Source organism: Pteropus medius, unplaced genomic scaffold (assembly GCF_902729225.1).
Source record: "Pteropus medius unplaced genomic scaffold, Ma_sr-lr_union100, whole genome shotgun sequence".
Taxonomy (NCBI): Eukaryota; Metazoa; Chordata; class Mammalia; order Chiroptera; family Pteropodidae; genus Pteropus; species Pteropus medius.
The window spans coordinates 12,363,014-12,388,449 of record NW_024342473.1 but is presented as its reverse complement, the minus strand read 5'-3'; the positions used below and the strand labels follow the sequence as shown (position 1 = coordinate 12,388,449).

Below are 25,436 nucleotides of genomic sequence, written 5' to 3'. Positions count from 1 at the left end.
ACAACAGCCTCCTCGAACACACAGCTCACAGACTCCAGACTAACCGATTTCTGGCTTTCTCAAATCAAAAAATTGACTTTCTGGATAGGCCACACATCCCAGGGCCTTGCCTGACCCCTGACCCTGCTCAGATGAAACTTGTCCCAAGATCTCTTCTGGTCTGAGAGGCAGGTGGAGGACCAGCTGCCTTCAGTCCTGAGTTCTGGGATATCCACAGGCCGCCTCCAGCCCAGCCTCATCCTCATCCCCACAATGATCTAGGCTCCCATCAGGGTAGGACACCCAATGTCTACTCTTTTCTCATTTCCCATTTCTCCAGGGAGACACCTTTGGAAGAAAGAAACTCTGGAAGGGAGGACCTCTTCATGGCTTCCAGGGCATAGTCAAGGCTGGGGTGCCCCAAAAAGAGGGAGGGGGGGGCAAAGGGGAGGTGGTGGCCAAGAGTGGGGAGAGAGAGAAGCCAGGAGCTCTGCCTTCTTGCTGTTCTTCTTCTGCAGCCCCAGGACTCAGGCTGGGGCTGGGTTAGGTTTCTTTCAGCCTCCATCATGGGCTCCTCACAAGTGACTTGGTTTTCACATTTCTTACACCCTGACCCATGTCTTGTGGAAAGAGTCAGATAGACTCAGCTTTGATGTTCACCAGCTCTGATGGGACCTCAGGCCATCACTTAACCTCTCTGTGCTTCAGTTAAATAAGATCATAGCACACATCTGGTTCCTTCCTTCCTCCACCCTCCAATGATGGCTTTCCTGAGCCATCTGGGTACCCCTTCCCATAAAAGCCAGAGCCTTCTTCTTCCCAGACTCTTCCTCCTCCCTCTCTTTATACTGGTGGTTCTGGCTTCTGCTTAAAGTTCCCTGAGGATGGGGGCTATGCCCTCCTCATTCCTACTCCTTCTCTTCAGCTCTGGACCCCTGGCAGTGTTGGCCTCTGAGAAGTGCTCAATAAACGTGCATTCACTGGAACTCAAGGGGCAGAGAACATTGAGCCAACAGGGCTGGTGACCCTGGCTACTGCATTCTTTTTGTTTGTTTGTTTCATAATTAGAATTCCAGGGTAAAGAGCAGCTTCTCTTACGCACAGACCTTGAACAAGCATTTGCCGCCACATCCACAACTCCCTTCTGTCCCCGTCATGGTGACTGCACCCCAGTGTGCGGTGCTGACGTGGAACCCACCATCCCAGGGAGGCCCACAGGCACAGCAGATGCTGGTAGAAGGAGGCCCAGGCGCTTCTGTGAGGGCCGCGGGGCTGGCCAGAGCAGTAAGCAAGGAACCGTGGACTCGCAAGTATAATTGCACTGTGGTGATTCATCTGAAGTTGCTTTAACCTTGACAGCCAGCTCAGTGTAGTGAAAAAGAACCTTTGAGAGCTGCAGCTTCCTGAATGGCACAATGCCCCTCTGCACACCCGCTCCCAAAGGAGGCAACCAAAGGCTCACCAGAAGCCCCCACGTGGGGGAGGCAAGGATGTGAGTCATAAGGCTGCCCCCACCCAATAGCTGTCTCCCTCCCTACTCCTTTTCCAAGTCCTGAGATGGAGAATCACGGGAGGGCCATGCATGGGGAGAGGAGACTGCCCCCCACTCCCGGAAGGTTACCAGGGCCCTTGCTGAGGAGACACGATGCTGGATTTTGACTTCCCAGAAACAGAGCATCATGGGATTTTAGATCTGGAATAGCCACACTAACCCTCTCATTTTACAGATGAGAAAACTGAGGCTCGCAGAGAGGGCAGGACTTAGCTAAGGTCACCCAGGCAGAGGCATGACCCAAAGCTGGTTCCCCTAAAAGTTACGGCACAGCACTTCCATCCCTTTAGAGGCAGCATGGAGCTGTGGGGAGAACACAAGTTTTGAGTTCTAATCCTGGCCCCACCATTTGTTAGCTGGGTGAATATCAGAAGTTACTCCACGACCCTGAGCTTTTCTTTCTTTGCATGTGAAATGGAAATAACACACATGACCTCTCCATGCTGCCAGGAGGTTAGATAGGATACTGTAAGTGAAGCGTCTGCACACACTTGGAGCAGGAATCCCCATTCACCTTCTGCTTCAGACTCTGAGGCTCCCTCACGCCTCTTTCTGACCAACTCCCTTTTCCTCTCCCAATATGCTGGGGCAAAGCTTTTGCAGTGGCTCTTCTCAGCAGACCTGTGTGGCCGGGCCCACTCATTTGCCTGTCTGGCCCTCCCCATTTCCTTTCTAGTCCCTTCAGCTACTCCAGGACAGAGGCAGGAATCCTGGCCCACATCCTATACGTTTGCTTTGCCCCCACATCCTGTGCTGCTAGACTGTGACGTCTCCATGTTCAGCCGCGAGAAGTGTGTCTAGGGGTACTCCAGATGGGGAATCTTTTCTGATGTACTTTTCAAGCCAGGAAGATAACAGCGTTGACCCCTCTGGAAATCTCCGATCCCTGTGCCCTGGCCTGACCTGTAGTCATGGCTCTGTCCTCCAGGCCTGGGCAGAGAAGGAACCAGGAGTGTCTGGAACCTTTAGGTCATCTGCACAAAAGTTTGTAGGACAGCTTGGCCTGTTTGCTTTGCTATAATGAGACCCATCTGCCTCTAAGACAACTCCAGCCCTGAATTTCCAGAGCAGCTGGTAGGAGAAAAAGGTATGAGAGTCAGGAGACCCAGGATTAAGTTACAGCCCACCACTATATCCCTGGTTAACTTCAGGTAAGTGCTTTCCCTTCTCTGGACCTCAGTCTGCCCATCTGTAACATGAAAGGAGTAAACCAGACAATTTGTAAGGTCCCTCCAGCTCCTGAGTCAATGGTTTCAAGTTAAATCATGAGACCTCAGTAACCAGAAGTTTGAGTTTGGGATCCTAGACCATACTTTCTAGCACTCCATTCCAGTACTATGTGGATACAAGCTTTCATAGATGTGAAGAGAGGTGCCCAAGCCACAGTGATATGGGGGTTGTATGACTCACAGCTCTTATAGGGCAGCACTGAACATTGTGGGAAAATGCAAAGCCCCTGGAATACCCAAGATGAAGTAGTGAGGGCTGAGCCAGTGGCCTATGCCAATCCTTTGCCAAAGAGCCAAGGCACGGATAGTGGGGGTACTGCAGACAGCCCATCAGGGAAGACAGTATCCCCAAAAATGCAGTGGGGAAAAGCCTTGAGCCCTGATCCTTCTCTAAACCATCCTTGCCAACAGTCGCCAGTCCTGGGTGATCTAATTCTGGTTATGGTCTTCCTACCTTTCCCACTGCTTCTCAATCTTCACCCCTAAAATAACCCAGCCTCCAGGGACACCTAATGGCATAGCCCCAAAATGTCCACCAAAGGCTCAAATTATCACATTTAAAAAAATAAATGTCAGTTCTACATTCAGTTCTATAATAAATCCGTATCTGTTTTAATACGGGAAACAATGTTTAAATTATTTATCAGGTAACTAATGTGCCAGTACATGGTGAAAAATTTAAACTCTATATCTTCAAGAATCATTGGCAAAAGTTTCTTCAAAAAATGGGGCTGAAAAAACTTGATATCCACATGTAAAAAAACTGAAGTCAGACCCCCTACCTTACACCATATGTAAAAATTAACTCAAAATGGATCAAAGACCTAAGTGCATGAGCTTAGACTATAAAACTCTTAGACAAAAACATAAGGGAAAAGCTTCATGATGTTGGATTTGGCAATAATTTCTTAAATATGACACAAAAATACAGGCAACAAAAGAAAAAATAGATAAGTGGACTTCATCAAAATTAAAAACTTTTGTGTATCAAAGGTCACTATTACAGAAAGAAAAGAATCCACAGAATGGAAGGGAATATTTTCAAATTATGTATCTGATAAGGTTTAATATCCAGAATATATAAAGAATACCAACAACTCAGCAGCAACAACAAAACAACCCAGTTTAAAAAAATAGGCAGATGACTCGAATAGACACTTTTCCAAAGAAGATATACAAATGGCCAATAAAGCACTTAAAGAGGTAATCAATATCACTAATCATTAAGAAAATGCAAATCAAAACCACAGTAACATACCACTTCTCGCTCATTAGTTTGACAATTAAAAAAAAAACAAGACCAGAAATGAATGAACATGGACAAAGATGTGGAAAAATTAGAATCTTGTGCATTATTGGTGAGAATGTAAAATGGTGTACTCACTGTGGAAAACAATATGGCAATTCCTGAAAAAATTAAACATAGAATAATCATATGATCTAGCAGTCCACTCTGGCTATATATCCAAAAGAAGTGAAAGCAGGGACATGCATACTCATGTTCATAGCAGAATTATTCAATAGTCAATAGACAATAGTCAAAACATACAAGCAACCCAAGTTTATCAATTGACAGATGAATGGATAAACAAAATGTGGTATATACCACAATGGAATATTTTTCAGCCTTAAAAAGCAAGGAAGTTCTGACACGTGCTACAGTATGGATGAACCTTGAAGACATTATGCTAAGTGAAATAATCCAGTCACAAAACAACAAATATTGTATGATTCTCATTATATGTGGTACCTACAGTAGTCCAATTCTTAGAGACAAAAATACATTGGTGGTTGCTTATGGATGGGGGGACGGGGAATGGGGAGTTAGTGTTTAATGGGTACAGAGTTTCATTTGAGAAAGATAAATAAGTTCTGGAGATGGATGGTAATAATGGTTGCACAATAATATGAGTATATTTAATACCATAGAACTATACACTTAAAATGGTTAAAATGATAATTTTTATGTTACATATATTCTACCACGCACAGAAAAAAATTTGGCAAACATATACCTTAGTTTGGAAGTGATTGATCCCAGGCTAGTTTAGGAGTGTGGGCATATTTCTGAGCTGTTAAATGTTGTATTTTAATCTGCAAGGATAGCTGACAGCCAAATCAGCCAGGGGTCCCACACACTATTCAAGATAAGAACGTTTTACTTGGCAGAAGCTACTCTTGGTGGTGTCCCAGCTTGGTTCCTGCTGCCTTCATTACTCAGGGCTGCTCTGCAGTTTTGCCTCCTGCCCAGCATTGGGGGTTGGGAGAGATCATAAGACACTGTGCAGTAAGCTTTTTCTGTCCTGCACGTGGATAAAACCAGATCAATGGAATCTAAGAATGTGAGAGATAGTGGGGAAATGGCAGGGGGTTTCTCTGTTATGTCTAACCCACCCCTTCTGTGGAGGACTGAGACCCAAACTAAAACACCATTCTAGAGCCGGAACCCAAACTTCAAAGCACCATGGGATAGGAGGCACAGAAGCAGGACCCAAAAAATACAATAATTAAATAATACAATGAAGGCTTAAATTTCCAAGTTGATTCTTTGGTAATATTTATAAAAGTTAACAGGGCATATTTAATTTAGGAATTGGCTCACGTCCTTCTCCTTACAGCTGAAATTTCATAAATGAAATATACTGGATCATTGCCCAGTGCGGAAATAAAAGTTATGAATAATGCTTCTATCTCAATCATTGTCAGTGCTTTAATATTCTTAATTACTTAAAAAAAAAACCTAGATATTCAATATAAGGGAAACGTCTTTTCTTCTAGACTCCACTTGTGAGATTAGTGCAATTTAATAAAAGTCACTCTGTTGTCTTTATTCAGGGTAGACTGACATTTCATCCTTTTATTCTTTATTATTATATAGGATGGAGGTTTATGATCAAGCATGCAGCCACTCCATTTCCCCCTATCGGTCCGTTTTAACATCTCAGAGTTACCCATAATAGCTGACATGTCTACCCATGAAACAAATCAGTATCACCTCACTTCCTTTATAGAGCAGAAAGAAATTAGTCAAGGCCTTAAAGAAATTAGGCTATGGGGTTAAAAGTCTGTAAAAGAATGAAAAGTCCCCCCCACCCAACACACACACTCCACTACCAGATTCATCGCCTTCACAACTATCAAAGTCATAAATCCCTTGGCAGCCACAAAAGGTAGGGCAGGGGTAGGCGGTAGGATGATGGATCTTTACAAGCCTCTCTGCCATTTCCAGGAATTTATCCTAAGAAGAAATTGGGACAAGTGGGCAAAGATATATATGCACAAGAAGAATCACTCAAGTGTTTTTACACCGGGCCACAGTGCCTTATCCATGTGTCCACAATCCAAAAATCTCTAAAATGTCCAAAAAAAACTTTTTTTTAAAGTTCAGCACCAAAATTTAGAGACAAGATCTATATGGAACTAATATGTGGTTATCTATTTTCTATATGTCACTAGATATGATCAGACATTGTCACTTCAGAAATATTATTAGATTTCATCCCAGGGTTCTGTCCAGAACCCACTGGGGATATATGTCACATATAATATATTCTAAACTCTGAAAAAAGATCTAAATTTTGAAACAGCAGGCTCAAGGACCTTGGATAAAGGATGGTGGCCCTGAAATACTGAAAAATCAGAAACAACCTAAATGCCCATCGAAAAGACTGCACTGATCAAGACACCCATCCCCACGGACACAGGCCCCACAAAGACCCTAAGGCAGCAGTCCCCAGCCTTTTTGGCACCAGGGACCGGTGCTCCTATGAGAATCTAATGCTTGATGATCTGAAGTGGAGCTGAGGTGGCGATGCTAGAGCTGGGGAGCGGCTGCAAATACAGATGATGCTTTTTCCCCGCTACTCACCTCCTGCTGTGTGGCCTAGTTCCTAACAAGCCACGGACTGGTACAGGTCTGCAGCCTGGGGGTTGGGGACCTCTGCCCTAAGACGCTGCAGAGCACACCCAGGCAGACAGGTGTCCAATAGCACAATAGCTAAAAGTCTCAAACTACTTGGAGTAAACCTAGTCACAATTTGCATACCTTGGCTGATTCCTCTATCTCCACAACAATATTTTGGGGCCACATCTTTTAAGCAGATCCTTCCTTCCCCTGTGAGCAACTACATTTTCTCATCACTTTCAACCTAAGGTTGTATTAACAGAGGTTGAGCATCCAGAAGGAAGAAGAGCATAAAAATTAAATGTTTAGGTTTAGGACCTAGGTTTTTGCTGAACTAATTGTCCCAGTTTCAGCATTTACTAGCTGTGTGTCTGTTGAAAGTTGTTTAACCTCTCTGTGTTTCAACTCTCTCACTTGTAAAGGAGCTAATAACAATCCCTACACCATAGAGAAGATTAAATGAGAAGATAAAGTGCCTAGTACACAGTAAAATTCAACAAGTAGTACCTATCTCTCTTATTATTTTCCATACAAGCCTGCAGTTGTATGGTCAGATTTAGGAATGCTAGTTTAAGAGGATTAAAGGTCACAGCCAATGGAGCGAAACTAGATGGAGAAGGAAATTCAGACCATGTCATGTGAGAAACAAAGGAGCTAGAGAATAAAAACTTGGGAGAGAGAAGCGATCACTGTCTTCTAATACATGAAGGGCTGATCCATGGAAGGGGACTCTACCTTCTTTTATGTGGCCTCGGTGGCTATTATCAATTGCTCTGAGATGACCATTTTTCCCCAGTCTGTGGCCTTGTCCACTGAGCTCTTTGGTAGAAATTCTATAAGTGGCAAAGAGGGTCATGGTAGTCATTCAACCCACTCTGGCCTTTATCATGAGTGAGAATCAACTGGTAGAAGCTAGAGATAGATTTCCACTCAAGAGAAGGGAAAGCCTTCCAATAGTCAAAATGTGTGTCCACAGGAGGCAGTGAGCTCCTTGTTAATGGGGGCAGTGACAGGGGGTGGGGTGCGGCGGGAATAGAAGCAGAAGTTGGAAAGCTCATGGAAGGGCATCTAAACATTCAATGCTCTGAATGCTTTTGAGAGTGAGAGTCTATAAATTCCTTTCAATGAGGCCCTTCCTCAAAACAGGTTTGGAACCCATCTTTTAGGATTTCCTGTGGGTTTAGTAGCATATGCCTTCGAGTAGACCCAGGGTTGGTGGCTTTTCAACCCATGAAGTTGGATTTACTAAGGGAACAGCTGTGGGTTGTTCAGCACCACGTCTGATAACTGAATTGGGGGTGAGGAAATTAGACAGCCCAGTTTTGTACTGTAACGTAACAAGGCTATTTGCCTACATGCTTGATAAACTCACTCTAGAGGCAAGATTTACTCTCAATCATCTAGTCTTATTTGTCGAGTGTTGCCTCCATTCTATTTCTTTCCCCAGACAGGAAACCCTGAGAGATACAGACCATGTCTAAAAGACCCTCCAGGGGCTACCCCTCCCTGCTCAACACAGTCCAGCATATGGTGAGCACCAAATACACTGGCACTGATTGGTAATTTATATGCACTCAGGGCCCCTGGGACTCAGGCTGTATTTCAACTTCCAACAGGCTGCCCTTGACATTATAATCTAGCAGCAGCAAGCAGATCTGTCTCAGCAGAGCTCTCTTAATCCAAGTTAGATAGTTCTTCATCAAAGATTCATTGTAAGCAAAATTACACAAAGCAAGAAAGCTCTCAAACATTTCAGCCAACATGTTTCTTGCAGCTCATAGAAAGACTGGTTGAGCACATTCCTTTAACTTGCATGTCTCTCGGGTTTACATTTTGTTGTCTGGAGGAGTCCTTGGCCCTATGTCTCAACATGGCCCACCTCAAAGTAATAAAACAGGTGGTAGGTGGAGGCCATTGCGGTCAACAACATATTGAAGAGAGTCTCTTGAATATCCAAACAGATCCTGGACCCCCCAATCCAAGATAACCACCCAGGCTCAAAACAAAACCATATCCAATAGCTTTGTTTTGATTGATATATTCTAATGCAATGGGTAAACAGGGAGTTTCCAGGTAAGGACTTTAGAAAAAAGGACCAAAACTATAGCAGAGAGAGTGAAAAAGGGCAAAACTACATATGGCCGTCATGGACCCAACATTCCTCCCCAAGTTTTCATGGCCACTATAGTCACCATGGCACTGTGGCTCCCACTGAGAGGTCAGTAATGGGGCTTAGACCCCTATTGGATCAGCTTAGTTATCTACTCAAGTCACAATTAAAAAGATACTGTACCCCAGCTCAAAGCAGGAAGAAAATGGGCTTCAACACTAATCAAGGCCTCTTTGAAAATCATGTAAGATCATTTTGTTAACCAATCATTGATTGCAAGATGTGCCAATGGAAAGGGGGTCATCTGCAAGAATCGAAGGGAAATGAGCCAGCAGTGATGTATTTGTCTTCATCTGGGCTCTTGGCAGATACTCTAAGCAGCTGCCAGGTGTACCCCATCCTCTTAGAGGCCAGTGCCACAGTAGAGAGGATGTCCTGTGCCACTGTGGATCACTTGGTCAGTCCCAAGAGCATCTACCTCATTTTGTGCCTATAAGGAAGCCTTTCCCAGAGAGATACAGGAATACAGTGATTTGCCCCTACCTGTGGGCAAATCATTCTCCTGTGGGGACACAGAGGCATCTCAGTGTCTACCAGGCCCATGAATCAATCCTGAGCCTCTGTGAGCACCCACAAAACTGAGCCCTTGTATCAACAAAGCCGAGGACCAGGCCTTTACAACAGTGACTTCCTGGATCTGTACCCTCAATCTGTACCTTCCTGGATCTGTACATCTCAATTTCACTTCAGCCTTCAAAGACCATATCTAGAGGTGTTTCATCAAAAATAAGAGTTGTACTGATGACCCCACAATTCCCCCCATAAACCACACACAACATACAATACCCCATCAGACCCCCCGTAAACCATTACCCCCATGCCACTTGAGCCCTCCACCCCAAGTACCATCATGTACCAAACTGCAGGTATGCCTCCTCCCTGATACCCACACTTGCCTAGGCAGCCCCAGCCCAACACAAAGAATTCAGCATGTACCCAGCACAGGCTCGCCAGAGCCAGGGGGCTGCCCAAGCCCCAAAGACCCCAGACTCACCACTGGAGCAGTCAGGTCCTCCCCAGCCAGGCTCACAGTGGCAGGTGTCTGGGGAAACACAACGGCCATGCACACACTCCTCTGTACACAGGGCTGTGGGGGCCAGGAGAGAGAGAGAAAGAACAGAAACAGACAGTGAAAATCAACCATCTGGTCAAGGAGCATAAACCACTTCATAACGACTCCCTGAGGCCCAGGGATGCTCAGAATGCATTACTAGCTTTGGAGAAAATCAAGCTACTCCAGACCTCAGTTATTTAATTAACTCTGAAATGTGTCCAACAGGAGTAAGCTTGATCCTAGGCTCATTTCCTAAAATGAAACCCAAGCCTGAAAAATGGCAGCCTTGGTGGCTTTTCGAGAATATTTCCTGAGGCTTAACACTTGGAGACCCTCCACAAAGCCCAACTCCTAAAGCCACACTCCTGATCTTTCCCCATTTACTCAGGAAATTACCTGTCATGTCCATCATTTGCTTTCCCCAATTTCTTTCTGCAAAAGCCCTGAAATTTATCCAGTTGCCTTAAAAGAACAGGTACCTTTCCCCTTTCCCCCACCTTTCTCCCCTCCTCCCCAAATGTCCCTATTTTGGGGCTCTCAAATGTCAGCAAATCTGCAAAGTACACAAATGCTGAGGAAAAGGCAACAGCTAATTATAAGAAAGTAATTAAGAGAGACATCCACGATGATGATAATTGTAATTAGAAATGCCTGGCAATTCCTTATCATGCAGTCAATTGCTACAGCCTCCTGAACTGGGAGGCAACAGCAGCAAAGTTCCCATCAACTGCTCCAGCATGGAGAGGGCTTATTGGCAGTAGTTTAAGAGAGGAAAATTATGACTCTCTTCCTCTGACATCCACATTTTCTCAAGGTCATCTTTGTTCCTCAGAGATCTGCCCCACCATCTAATCCATCAGTGAAGGATTATAGAAGAACACCATTGCCACTCTTGCCAATTTTGTAAGCTTGGGAAATCAGCAGCTACCATCGACCCTGCTTCTTAGTGCGAAGCTAGATGAAATGCTTTCTTCTGACAAGCAGCTAGAGCCCTTCTATCTGCCTGGCACTGGCCTGGGGCAGCAGGTGGCTCCTAATGGTGAGAGCTGCCAATGACCTCCAAACGCCACCCTGCTTCCACATCACTGCCTAGCCTGAATGCCCACTGAGAGGGCACTATCAGGTTAGACAACAAAGTCCATTTTATGGTAGGTGGAGAGTCTTCTGGCCCCTCCCAAACACAGGTGCTGACCCTGAAGCTGTTGCTTTAGCTTTGGCCAGGCAAGGTAGACTCAGAAGAGCCATTTCAGATGCCCCACTGGTAGATGGTGTGAGGTCAGTCCATTCTCTGCAAGCCTAGGGTGTGGTGTGTATGGGGAGAGCACTGGCACCTGAGTCCTACTCATTTGTATAAGTGCCTTTCAGGGAGAGTTCTAGTTTATGCTGAAGACTTCTACGACCCTTCACTTGGAGCTCTAGGGAGCAGCCAGGACCTACCAGCTAACCCACTGGACCCTAACTCCAGTAATCAGCTCTACTCAGAACCACCATGAGCTGCTTACCAGGCTACTAACAAGACCCCAGCCAGTCACCCCTGCTGCCCTGGCTCCCCTGCTCCTATTGGACTTTCCAAACAAGAGCAAATGGGTCAATGTTCCCAATATACACTGGACAACAGGTGTCATCCCCAGCCCCAGGCTGGACCCTGCCAGGTCCCAGTCCTGGCCTCAGCTGCTCCCTCTTTCCTCCATCTCACTCCCATAGGCTGAAGTCCCAGCATGCTCTTCAGCTGGGCCCATCCACCTTTCAGCAGACCTTTCCCATCAGCCTGTCAGATTAGCTCACATCTTCACCTGTATTCTGATCTCAGCGAGCAGTACCTTGATCTCTGGGGATTCTGCTGGGGGTGGAGAGGGCAGTGACCTCTGAACTCGCTAGTGTCAGGGCTGGATGAGACCTCAGAGAAAATCGTGTCTAATCCCTTCATTTTATTACATGAACAAACTGAGGCCCATGTGCCCTGGACTTCATGGACACTGTGTGGTGTCTTGGCCAGGGAGGAGTTCGGGGATGAGGCTCCTGAAGACAGAGGCCTCTGGAAGTAGAGGGAGATGAGAGGTGCCCAAGACCATGGGAACTTCACGTCACCCAGGTGAGACGTCCTCCCCTGCCCAGATGGCTTAGGGATTGGAGGAGTGAGTCCAGAGGGAATAGAATAGTGCTGCTATACTTGACTTCCCAGAAGTGTGAGAGCTGGAGAGAGAGGCCAGAGGAGCTGCTTTAACACACTGACTGCCTGCTCTACAGGGTGGAGCTGGGCAGGGGGCTTGGAGCAGCTCAAGAGAGGAGTGGGGGAGGACAAAGCCTACCAGTGCCCTGCCAACCCTCACCTCTCTCTGGCCCTTCTGACCCTAGACACCTGATCACTGGAGTACCTCCTGCACCCACTCCTTAGCTGGAGAATGGAGGGGTCTTTAGGTGCTCTGAGAAAGCCCCACCCTGTCTTTTCCCTTGGTCCCTCCCCAAAGTCCCAGGAACCCCAGCTCACCTTGTATCCAGCATACTGGCCCCTCATGACCTGACACACAGAGGACAGCTGACCCATAAATCCTGAGCCTAACTCCAGGGATGTATGTGGTTGCTGTCCCTGTGGTCCCTTCAGACCTCATTATCTCCCTCCCCTCCTCACTGCCCTGGTATTATGCCTGGGCTGTTTGCTTGTCAAAACCTCAATCCATTCATATTTCATAGGTATTGTTTAGACAGTGTTGTTTGAGGCATGAAATATTGATAGCAAATACCCGAGACTCACACAGCCATATTTGGCAATTGGGCCACTGTGTGTTTGTGTACCTGGTGGGGAGGGGACGGGGGTGCTGCAGGGAGAGTCTCCTGAGGAGGGTTGGAGGTGAAACCCATGGCCCTCCCTGGGGCTGGGGTGGCTGACTCCTACTTCAGGAGCCAAGTGTAGCCCTGCAGCAGACAGCCCCTCTACAGAGGGCTGGGATTTACACAGCAACCGCTCCTAAAACATGCAGGTCCCTTAAGTTCTTTCTGACCCCAGGCCCCTGTGAAAGCCAAACCCCTAGGAAGGGCTGAGTTAGGGTTCTGCCACTCTGGCCTCCCTCTTCTCTGGCTCTTATACCTCTAAACAGGGGCATTTTGTTGAGTCCCTCTTTCTGCTGCTGCATATCCATCTGCTGTGGTGGACAGGGAATCAGAGGTGGGCTGACAGGCTATGTGACTGAGGGCCAGGCCCTCTCCCTGCCCCACTGAGAAATTTGAACCACTGCCCTCTCAGTGCCTGAGCCCTCTTATCTGTCACACACAGGCCATCTCCCACACTCTCACCTTTCACTGAGGTCCTGGACATATGGAGTAGGCTAAAGAGACCTAATGACAGAACCCTGTTCGGGGACAGTATGCTGGAAGGCAGCCCCACCTTCACCCCTGATGGAGAGGCCAGGGTGGTAGATAATGTGATGGCCTAAGTTTAAATTCCATATCTGCCAATTACAATTATGATTACAAGACAATAAATAAGTATTGAACCTCCCATGTCTCCGTTTCTTCATCTGTAGAATGGGGACGATAGTACAGTCACCACATAATGATGTTTCAGTCAACAACAGACTACACATATGACAGTGGCCCCATAAGATTATACAGAGAAGCGTTTAGCAGAAGCTTTTGCCAACTTCAACAAGCTCCTTAAAAATGCTGAAAACATGATCCACAACACCAAAAGATTTTCATTAATAGAGAAAAATATTTATGATACATTATCTGCTTACAAGCAAATCTATGGGGAAAAAAAAAAAACCCATGCAAACCACCATGGACATATTTCTGAAAACAGTGCCACGTCTTTAGAAAAGCCTGAGGCAAGTCCTTCAGGAGGTATTACAGAAGAAGGCATTGTTATCATAGGAGATGACAGCTCTGTGCAAGTTACTGCACCTGAAGACCATCCAGCGGGACAAGGTGTGGAGGCGGAAAACAGTGATACCGACAAATCTGATCCTGTGTAGCCCAGGCTAATGTTTGTGTTTGTGTTAGTTTTTAACAAAAAAGTTTAAAAAGTTAAAAAAAAAAAGTTAAAATTTTTTTAAAGTAGAAAAAAGTTAAAAATTTTTTAAAGTAGAATAAGGATGTAAAGAAAGGAAATATTTGTACAGCTGTACAAAGTGTTTGTGTTTTAAACTAAATGTTATTACGAGTTGAAATGTTAAAAAAAAACCTAAAGTTTATAAAGTAAAAAAGTTACAGAAAACTAAGGTTAATTTATTATTGAAGAAAAAACTTTTTAATAAATTAGTGTAGCCTAAGTGTGCAGTGTTTATGAAGTCTGCAGTAGTGTGCAGTCATGCCCTGGTCTTTCGCGTTCAGTCACCACTCCCCCACTGACTCACCCAGAGCAACTTCCAGTCCTGCGAGCTCCATTCATGGTAAGTGCCCCACAGAGGTGTACCATTTTTTATCTTTTATACTGTATTTTTACTGCACTTTTTCTATGTTTAGATACACAAATACCATTATGTTATAATTGCCTATAGTATTCAGTACAGTAACACGCTATACAGGCTTGTAGCCTAGGAGCAATGGACCATATCATAGAGCCTAGATGTGCAGTAGGCTACACCATGTATGTTTGTGAGTACACTCTATGATGGCTGCACAACAACAAAATCACCTAACAACACATTTCTCAAAACATGTCCCCATTGTTAAGCAACACGTGACTGTACCTATCACATGGGTTGTTGCAAAGATTTAATGAAATACATTTAAAGTGCTTAGACCAGTGCCTGGCGCACAGTGAGAGCTCAACAAGCATGAGATGCTATTATTATTTCTCTCTCTCTTGACTATAAAACAGGGCATTGGAACACATCACCCTTTGGGTCCTTCCACTGCTGACACTCTTGATGCTTCTAGGGCTGCCTTGTCTTCACCATATCACCTAAAGCACCTGGAAACTTGAAATGCTTCCACTGGGCTCCTAGTCCTGGGTCACCAAGGCCAGGCATCACCCAGCTCCACCAAGAAGCCAGGAGGGCTCAGCCACCCTAGTTTGCACATTTATGGAAGGTGAAATATTTTCCCACCAGAACCCCGCTACCCACACAAAGTTCCCCCTGACTGGCCCAGCCCACAGAAGCCTCTTCTTTCTCTGAATCCCATGGTACTCTGGAGGGAGTAGCCCATTGGGGGGGTACACTTGGTCTCCTGCCACTTCTCTCTTTAGAGTGGGTTCACATGGTCTCTCTAATTAGACTGTGAGCTCCTTGAGGGTAAATCCAGAATCTTCAACATCCCCATATCACCTCATGAGCCATGCCTTATAGACACTCTGTGAGCAGCTGTTGGTGACTCTTCTGAGTACCTGTGCTTTGCGAGGAATATTGAAAAGCTAGGCGAGAAGGATCAGGATACAAAGGATGTAGACATGTGACCTGTGAGGGTTACATGAAGGTTGGACTTGCAGGGGAAGGCTATGTAGCCTGAAAAAGGAAGTATTAGGTGGGGGTGAGGTCACAGTCAGCTGAAAGGCTGCTAAAGAGAAGTGGGAGCTACTCTATCCAACACAGCATAGGGACCTAGGAGCGTACTCAACAAGGGGGCAGATTTCAGTCTAACCAAGGCAAGACTTTCTAAGACCTGAATGAGTTCAGCACTTCAAAGGGCTGTTTCTCTATGTGGGGAGCAACTCATTGCTGGGAACATTCAAGCGGAGCACAAAGGACCTACAAATGCTAGAAGGCAGGGGTCGGCAGGCAAACTATGACTCTCAGGCTAAATCCTGCTGGCTGTCTATTTCTATAAATAAAGTTTTGTTGGAGCACAGCCAGGCCCATCCATTTACATAGTGTCCATGGCTGCTTTTGCACTACAAGGACAAAGCCAATTTGTTGCTTCAGAGACTGCTGGTCAGCAAAGCCTAAAATATTTACTATCTGATGTTTTAAGGAGGGTGTGGGCCCTCCTGCTCTAGAGCTTTCCTGGTTTGGTGAAAAATTAGACTATGGGACTTTTAGGATCTCTTCTCCTCTTCTTCTGTCGTTTATTCACTCCCCAGATGATTAAACAACACCCAAAAGGTGCTTAGAAAATCCCCAGTGATGCCAGCCTTCTTTCTAAAGTAGTCCTCTGGGTCCACCTGAAGGGATAGGGGCTGTCAAGCTGGGGCATAACCTTAAGAAGCAACAAATGCTCACTTGGCACTTTATTTCAGTCGTTTCCCCCTGCCCCTGGTGGTGGTGCTGGTGGGTGCTAGGGACAAGGAATATGGATGATTTAATGACCACTTGTGTCATGACTGAGTCTTTCCCAGTAGACACCAGTAACTGTGGTGCTTGAAAAAGAGACCAAATGATGTTCTTTCTCTTTGCTCAACACTAAGTATCCATTGCCCCATTATGTCCTTGAGGCAGGTATTATTACTACTCCACTTACAGTGAGGAATCTCATTTTTATGACTGCGCCCCTCCACCAGGAGCCATTCAAAATATTTTTTTGTTAATCACCTCCTCTCCCATGTACCTATGACAGATATACTGTATATCTGTGTATGTACTGTATGTATATCTGTGCTTTATGTATAAACAGACTAAGAACCAATGTTTACCCCTTTAGAATGTATGTCCTGGATTTTCTCCATTTGTACCCTCAGATCACTCCCACCCTTCTCCACCCTTGCCTGTGCCCTGAGAGGTGGACCTCCACGGACTGCACTATCAGACTTCCTTGCCCTCTGGCTCTGGATATGTTTGGCCAATGGCAAATACCAGAGGCTAGGGCATGGGTTGGTAGCAGTGGTCCTCTCCCCTACGGCTCAAGGTGGTGGAGGGGGAGGGGAAGGCCTTTTGGCCAAGGAGTAGTGTGGTTCTCCTTGGGTGCTAGTCCTAAATACTACAGCATCTCTTACTGGTTTCCCTTACCCCTCCCATGCCCTTATAAATAACTGTTTTATTAATCTCTCCTCAGTTACCATCTGTTTCTTGCCAGGATCCTAACTAATGCAGTGGCCAAGCCAAGAATTAAAACCCACATCTCTGTGATGCTAAAATGCCGGCTCTTAACCCCATGCTCCACCACTATCTGGACCACAGGCTAAGATAAGTTCCAGTGCCAGATCTGTCACTGACTTGTCACCTCCTCCAGGTCTCAGATTATCTGCCTGTGAAATGAAGGGGTTGGATGACATGATCCAAATGTTCCTTCCAGTTCTGGGAGTCTAGGGCTCCACTGCAGCAATGATTGACTTTTTTGGCTCAATGATTCGAGCCAAGTTTGAGAAGAATCCTTTCTGCAAATGCAGGCACAGAGCTTAGCATGGGAACAAATATGTTCTGAGGTACAAATGCAAGGCCAGAGCGTCAGTCCTGAGGCAAGGGGTGAGCCTACATCAGCAGCCCAGGACCCAAGATGGGGATCTTGGCATTGAGCAAAGGGGTCAGGTCAGACCTGGGGTCTCCTCTGCACACTGTTGAGACAACACTGGCCCTTTCCTGACAAAGGTACCCAGTCTGTTGTCCTTCATTCATGGTAAGCCCTGTAAATTAATCATCAATCCTATTAGCATTCCACCCAAGACGACCCACAAGTCCCTGAGGTGTTCATGGTAATATATTTTGCCCGGCAGTTTGCAAATGGTCTTACTAGTTAATGGAACTATAAAAATTACATGAAAAGGTCAAAATAAATAAAGACAACTTCCATGCTCCCTGGCCAACTAGCCTGATACCCAGCTAGGACAAAAGCAAGCTTGGAAGCCAGGGAAAGAAGGTGTAGCCTCCCTGAATTCTACAGCATATGGCTTCTGGAGCTTCCCCTGAACCCAGTTTCCCCAGAACGCCAAAGAACATTGATCAGTCCTCCATTAGCATTCTTGGCAGGAGGCTGAGATCAGGCTGTCATTTGATTCTGCTTGGAAATAAAATGACCTATATCCAAGTGGACCCAAGTGCCAATTCAAAGTGACACACTTAGCATAAGCGATTCTGCCAAGCCCAAGGTCACACAGAATGTGGTGGGTATGTGGGTGTATGTGTCTGTGTCAGAGAGTTACCAAGGGGAATTCTAAAACGATTCATCAGATGTGTATCATTCATTCCTTTATAATTGTCAGCCCTGAATCCCCTCCACAGCCAGAAAGAGACACGACGGCTGGCCCCCACTCCCAGCACATCTAGAGTTGGCTTTCAATTGCTTCGGTCACAATTGGCTCCAAGACATGAATAGTCAATTGAGAAAAAAAAAAAAGAAGCATTTCACCTGCAGGGCTGGTAAGATGGAAGGACATTAAGAGCCCAACGCTTTCCTAGTCTGTGGCCTGCAGGCCTGCAGGTCTCCCTTTTATCCAAAGGGGGTCCTGCGGAAGCTCACAAAGGGCGCTGGGACTGGTAATCAGGGGTCCACCCCCACCCCACCCTACCTGCTAAGCTGGCCCATAGTCACTCATTGTAATTCAGTGATACCTTGCTGAGTTTTATGCCTTGGCCATCTAGCATTGTCTAAAAGCCTGGGTCCCTATTCTGTCGCTTATTATCTTCACTGTCCTTGAGCAACCTGTCTTGTCCTCAGTTTCTTCACCTATAAAATGGCTCTGGTCTTAGAGAGTTATTGCAAAGAATAAATAAGTTCACTCAAGCAAAGCACCTAGAACCAGAGGTTAGTTATAATTGTTACTAGTTGTTTTTTACGCTATTGTTACTAATATTCCTCTTCCCAGGGCCAGGGTTCACTTGAATGCATTCCACCCAGGATGCCTCACAAGGCTCACTTCAGCTTGAGGGATGAGAGAATAGCGTGAGTTAGATCTGAAAGGGAGTCCTTATTCACTGGGAATACTGAAGGTATGGGGTGGGGGCAGAGAAGAGACAATCCAGGTTCAGCTCACTGGTGAATTATAAGTTATCCAGGGTAATGCATATCCCTTTTCTCCTCTGTTTCTAAGAGGAGCATGGGAAGAAAGGAGACCACAGCCTGACTGCTAGGCCCTTTCTCTCGTGGAGAACCATTGGTTGTACTTCTGGCGAAGGGGCGGGGAGAACGTGAACTTGGGCTGGGGTGAGGTCCTGCAGCCTAGGTCCTTTCTGCTCCTGTGCACCCTCTGCTCACTCATGCAAATACCCACCCACATATACATTCACTCTCAAGTGTTTACCCAGCACATCCTGTGTTGGGTTATGGGGTTATGGGGAGGAGTCCAAAATGCAGAAATGGCCAGGCCTTGCCTTGCCCTGTCCTGCTCTGCCCTTGGAATTCCCAGAGAGTGAATACTCCACCTATCTGCTTTTAACGTTTTTCCCCCCAAGGAGCCACTCTGACCCCTCGGAGCCTGGGGTAACCCCTCAGAGAGTTGTGCATAGAGGGACGAGGGCTGCGCTCCGATGCCCATGGGCCAGGATTGTGGGAGATCAGAGAATGGACTTGGGAGCCAGGATGTTTGGATTCGAGTGTTGGTTCTGCCACTTTCTAGTTGTGTAACCTCAGGCAAGTTACTTTACTTCTCTGGGCCTTAGTTTCATCATCTTTAAAATGGGGGCAATGGTTCTCTAGCTCATAAGTTGGTTGCTAAGTTAAATCATCAATACATGTGAACTGCTTAGAACAGTGCCTGGCACATGGGAACCTAGTTATTATTTTTTTTTCAAGGCCATCTATTCCATCCTCCTGCCTCTGAGCAGTCACTCCAAAAATATTTATTAAGCGCCTGCAATGTGCCAGGCACTGTGCTAGGTGTTAAGAATACCATCAGCAAGCCACAGCTCCTGCTTTCACAATGTGATAGTGAGAAAGGGAGTCAGCACCTGAGTGGCTCTGTGGGCAGGTGGGTAGGCCAGTAGGAAGGTAAATGGGTGAATGAACAAGTGGGTAAGAGCACTAAAACGTTCCTGGTGCTGAAATCACAGCAGGTTCAGAATACAGGATGAGCCCCAGGAGAAGGTAGGCAATTCTTGTGTATCTTGGTGGACAGGGGAAGAGCATCACAGAGCAGGTGATGCTAAACTTGACATCTATTCATAATACATTTACTGAGTACCTACCATGTGCTAGATACTGTATCAGCCTTCCCCACCCCCAAGGACCATTGAATTTTTGCCTTTTAGGGTTTTCTGCAGGAAGAAAACTTTCTTTACCTCCCTTCTTTCAGCCCTCTCACTTCCCTAGCATGGGTGCTCCCTCCTGCCTTCTCCTCTTTGGCACGTGGAACTCCTTCTGGTTCTGAATGTGCCCCATCCCTCCTTACCCTGGGCCTTCATACAGCCTGGAATTCCATCCACAACCCAGCTCTCCAGCTCTCTCGCCACTGCTGCTTATCCTTCACACTAACTTAGGTGCCACATCTTCCAGGAAGCCTTCCCTGACTGCATTGCTCCCAGGCTGGGTTGGGTCCTCTCCCTGTTCCCACAAGCCACGTACTGACTTCTCTGTGCCACTTATCTGTCTCTTGTCAGCTCCATGAAAGCAAAGAATGGGCCTCTGTAGTTCATCCTTAGGTTCCAGCACAACACTCGACACATGGCAGGTGTTCGATAAATATACACCGAATGAATAAGTATCTGAATCTGCAAAGGAGCTCTCTCTCCTTTCGCTTCACCCAGAGCCCTAGCTCTCTCTTACATGGGCCATGCCAATCTGGTTGGAGATGAACACATAAATTCAGCTAAGATACCAGGGCAATGCAAAGACCCGAGTTCAAGTCCCCAATTCCGCCACGATGGGACAGTAAAATGCTCTTTAGAAAAATTCCAGCAACTCTCCAGTTAATAGGCAAAGAGCATCCCAGCAAAACCCAAGAAGGATTCCAGTCTGGGGTTTGGGCCTCCCTAGTTCAGCTTGAAGCCTCAGGGGCAATTTACCATCAAATGCTAGTGTCAGATCATAGACTCCCCTGGGGTCCTCTCTTGTATCTCTACCAATCACCCCAAGATATTAGCCTGCTTCTCATAGCTCATCTTAACATGGCTTAACTATTAACAATTGTTTATCAATTAAAATTGTAACCTGTCAGATGTCCCTATTGGTTTCCCCCATAAAACAATCACATCCAACCACTGGGCCTGATAAGAGACAGGTATTGCAGTCAGTTCTCCTGGTGGATGCTGTGAGCCCCAGATCTGCCTGTGGATGCTCCTGGTACCCTTGGCCTTCCTTGCTTTGTAAAGGATTTTCCCAGCTGAGCTGTTCAAACCACCAATCCTGCATTCCTTCAAGGAGCAACAGCTTTTCAACTTGTTAATGATGTTGGCGCATACAGCCTGAGTCAGCAACCCCCAGCACACGACCCAAGAAAATCTTTTTCTGGGTCTTTTTTTCCCCGTTTGACAGATGCAAGACTTTCTCCAGAAAGACACATTCCAGCTGATTGATTTTTTTCTTTGGGAAATTGATCCTCACCACCTTCAAGGAAAGCAAACACTGAGGCCTGTCGAGCATTTTTTTAATGCTCTGATTTAAAATCCGGTCCCCTGATTCTGCCTTGCGATTTGCCTTCCCTAAGGAAAGAGCTGGCCTTTTCTCATAGCCACGTGTGAGAGTCTCTCCAAGGAAGGGGTGCAGGAAGGATGGGCCAAAGAACAAATGATGCCCACCGCCGGCCCTCCATCAGGGAGGTCCCAGGCAGAGGAATGCGGTTAATCACATGGGCTTCAGGTTGGACAGACCTGGGTTTAAGTCCTGGTCCTTCCACTTAGCTAGCTGTGTGGTCTTGGCTCAATTAAAATGACCCAACATCATGAAGCCTCAGGTTCTCCATCTGTAAAACTGGACCAATAGCATTCCCTAAATAATAAAGGATTGTTGTCTGAGGCTAAGTAAGACAATGCTGAAATGGTTGGCAGAGTGGACTCTTAGCAAGGACCCCATAAATCCCAACTCTTACTATCATGGTTGGTTTTGGAGGAGGCAGCCCACACATGACTCTCGAACATGTGGAACTCAGGGACTTCAGCAGGCACTCATATAACCAGTGTCTCAAGCAGAAGGGGCCAAGTAATTAGAGTCCCTACTTCCACCATTTCATCCAGTGCTTAGAGCCCCTCTCCTACAATCCTGTGCCAAATTTCGACTGAGATGCTTCTGCTAGCAGGGAATGAAGTCACTTTGTTCCAGCCTCATTTAATTGCACCACATCCTTAAGTGAGAAAGACTCTCCTTAACCTCTGGGTCTTTGCATGTGCTGTCTTTCCTCCCAAAGATGCTCTTCGGCCTCCTCTTTGCCTAGGTAATTCATCTCTCAGGTCTCACTTTAAATGTTGCCTACTTTTGGAAGCCATCCCTAGCTACCCTCAATAGGTTAGGTGCTCTTGATCCATGCTCCTATAGGACCCGTCCTTCCCCGTCAAAGCACAGGTCACATGTCCCTATTTTGCTTGTCTGACTGTCTTCAATACTAGACCAGTGGCCTCTGAAAAAAGGATGCTATCTCTCACCATCGAATCCTCAGGGCTCAGTACAGCGCTGACACAGAGTAGAGGCTTAATAAACATCTGTTGAATGTATGAATGAATCCCCTTTCATTTATGAACAGATCTGATTACTAGGAAGCTTGCTGCTTCACTGAGCTGAAATCTGCCTCCTCGGAATTTGCCTGCGTTGGTGCTGAGTCTGTCCTTTCCTGCTCCCCAGCCCACATCTCGCCCCGATTCCATATGACAAGCTTTTCTCTACTGGGACTGAAGCAGATGAGAGACAGAGTAACAGGAACACACACTTCTAAGTAAAGTGTGGCTGGGACTGATGGTGGCTATCAGAGGAGAAGTTTTCTTCCTTCCTTCAAAGTTAGTCTTTTGTCTTGGGTACTATTGCCAGGCTGCTGCCACCAACCAGCACAGTGAAGCCCATCCCAGTTTTATGAGTGTCACTGCGGCACATCCCAGTGGGAGCAGCCCACGTCCCCGCTGGTTTTAAATCTCATTGCTATTGAGAAGCTAAATCAGGAGCTACTTAGCACCACTGATTTAGGGCTTTAATAAAAATAATGCAGTGGAAGGGAAAGGCAGCTGTGAAGGTCACTGTCTCTCGCCCCTCCCATCCTGCTCCTGCCTTCCTGTTAGGATCTTTTTCCAGCCTAGGGACCCCTAAATTCTCTGGACTCCCACAAATTAGACTTTGTGCTTTTACGAATTAAGAATCCTCATCACAATCATATCCCTCGACAGCCTAGGCTATGATTGTTGCTTGCTGAGTTGAGTTTAGGAATTTCTTGCCCTATTAGGAACTTAATATATCTTCTCTTCTTCGAAAAGACCCTTTAATTCCCTGGACTCAGAGTCTGGAGGCCTCTGACTCTGCCCTAGCTCTATGGTTCATTTGCCATATGGACCACTCACACCTTCCGCCTGAACAACACAGGAGGTGGCAGGACAGACAAATTCTCAGAGCCTTGACAGTTTGATGTTCTATGAGTGGAGAATTTGCAGTTCCCCTCTGACTAGAGTTTAGAGAAGATTCTCGTCCTCCTGACCCAAACCATCCCTGACCTAGGGTCAAGCCCAAAGTGTTTCCTTACATTTCAAATAACTCTATTTGAACATGTAATGCCTTAGTAATTAGGGGGAAAGACTATTTTTAAATAACCTTTTTACTTTTAAAATCACCAACACCTTTCCCACAGCTGCTAAGTGGCAAACCAGGATTCAAACCTAGTGCTCTGCAGGCCTAGAACTGGTGCTCCTCCCCACTTGTATGGCCTCTCTAGCAGACCTAAGCCTGCAGAGCAGCCTGATAAAGGAGTGATGTTGGCACAAGCGCTGGGTGAGCAAGGAAGGCTTCGTAGTGGAGGAGGAAACCCCGGTGGGTGGCATGAAGCACCTCACTTGGGCAGACAGAGGTCTTAGAAACGCAGTCCTAACCAGCTCTTTTCTGACTCCAGTGGTCAGCGCAGAGTCACCTGCCTCTTACTGTTCCAGGGCAAAGAACATGCCATCATCTGGCCCTGGTGTCCTGTCCCACAATCATACAGATTTCCTGAGGCTTACTCTGCAGGATGGCCCTGCCTCTTGTTTCCTTCCTGCTCCCCCTCCCTGCTCTAGCACAGCCCTACAGCTATGCAGAGAAACAACTGAGATGAGAATGGGAAAACACTGTTCTCTCCTAAATATTTCACCCATAGGCCTGTCTATGTGTTTAGGAAATAGCAAACTTCAATATACTTGCTTGAGAAAATGACAAACGTGGAGAGTCATTTACTGCAGCACTGTCTATGATAACATAAGCTTGGAAAAAAACTAAATGTCCATCCACAAGGGAAAAGGTAAATAATTATGGCACAGCCACACCATGGAGGACTATGCAGCCATGAGAAGAAATCAGAAGGCTCTTTATGTACACAAAGCTAGGGCTGAAGTGAAAAAAGTAAAAGGCAGAACAGGTTTTAGAATATGCTGCTATTGGTGTAAAATTTAAAAGTGTAGGGAAGACATGGAAACAACCTAAGTGTTCATCAGCAGATGAATGAATAAAGAAAATGTGGTATACAGAGATGCCCCTTGACTTACGATGGGGCTACATCCCGATAAATCCATCATAAAATGAAAGCATAGTAAGTCGAAAACCATAACCTACCAAACATCATAGCTCAGCCTAGCCTACCTAAAATGTATTCAAAACACAATATTCAAAAAAAAAACACTCGCAACACGGTATACTATAGACTATCAATTGTGTACCCTCATGATCACATGGCTGGCTGGAAGCTGTGGCTCACTTCTACAGTCCAGGATCATAAGAGAGTACCTTACTACACATCACTAGCCTGGGATGAAAATCAAAATTCGAAATTCAAAGTAAAGTTTCTATTTAATGCCTACTACTTTCATACCATCATAAAGTCGAAAAACCATAAGTCAAACCATTATTAAGTTGGGGACTATCTGTATATACAATAGAATACTATTCAGCCACATGAAGAAGGAAATCCTGCCATTTGCCACAACATGGATGGAACTTGAGGGCATTATGCTAAGTGAAATAAGTCACGCAGAGAAAGACAAATACTTTATAATCTCACTTGTATGTGCAATCTAAAAAATAAAAAAAGAATCAAACTTCTAGAAAAAGAGAGCAGATATGTGGTTATGGAAGAAGTTGGTCAAAAGATACAAACGTCCAGTTATGAGATAAATGAGTACTATGGATGTGATATACAACATGACGTCTGTCGTTAACACTGCTGTGTGGTATATTTGAAAGCTGAGACAGTAAATCTTAAAATTTCTCATCACAAGGAAAAAGTGTTTTTCTTTTTTCTTTTTGTATCTATATGAGATGAGGGATGTTAACTTATTGGTAATCATTTTACAATATATGTAAGTCAAGTCACCCTGTACTCCTTAAACTTATACAGTATGGTATGTCAATTATATCTCAATAAAACGGAAAGAAAAAGTATAGAGAAAGAATGCATAAACATATTTCCTTATATATTCATAAAATATATCTGGAAAGATGCACGAAATCTAGTAACATTGGTTTCCTCAGGAAGGGGAAACTGGGGGAAATGCTTTTTATATTTCTTTATAACTGTTATATATTAAACCAAGGGAACATGTTAACTGTGCAGAAAATAAATACCACTAAAACTACAAAAAATAAGGCAC

General features: G+C 45.7%; 1 protein-coding gene across 2 annotated transcripts in view; it reads right to left on the bottom strand.

Annotated features, from left to right (window-relative positions):
• MEGF11 (multiple EGF like domains 11) overlaps window positions 1-25,436 on the bottom strand; it is a 318,172-nt gene that overhangs the window by 152,726 nt on the left and 140,010 nt on the right. For both annotated transcript variants that reach the window (XM_039865256.1, XM_039865257.1), the window contains one exon: window positions 9,829-9,921. In XM_039865256.1, coding sequence (XP_039721190.1) covers window positions 9,829-9,921 — 93 coding nt within the window. The remainder of the gene's footprint in view (window positions 1-9,828; window positions 9,922-25,436) is intronic.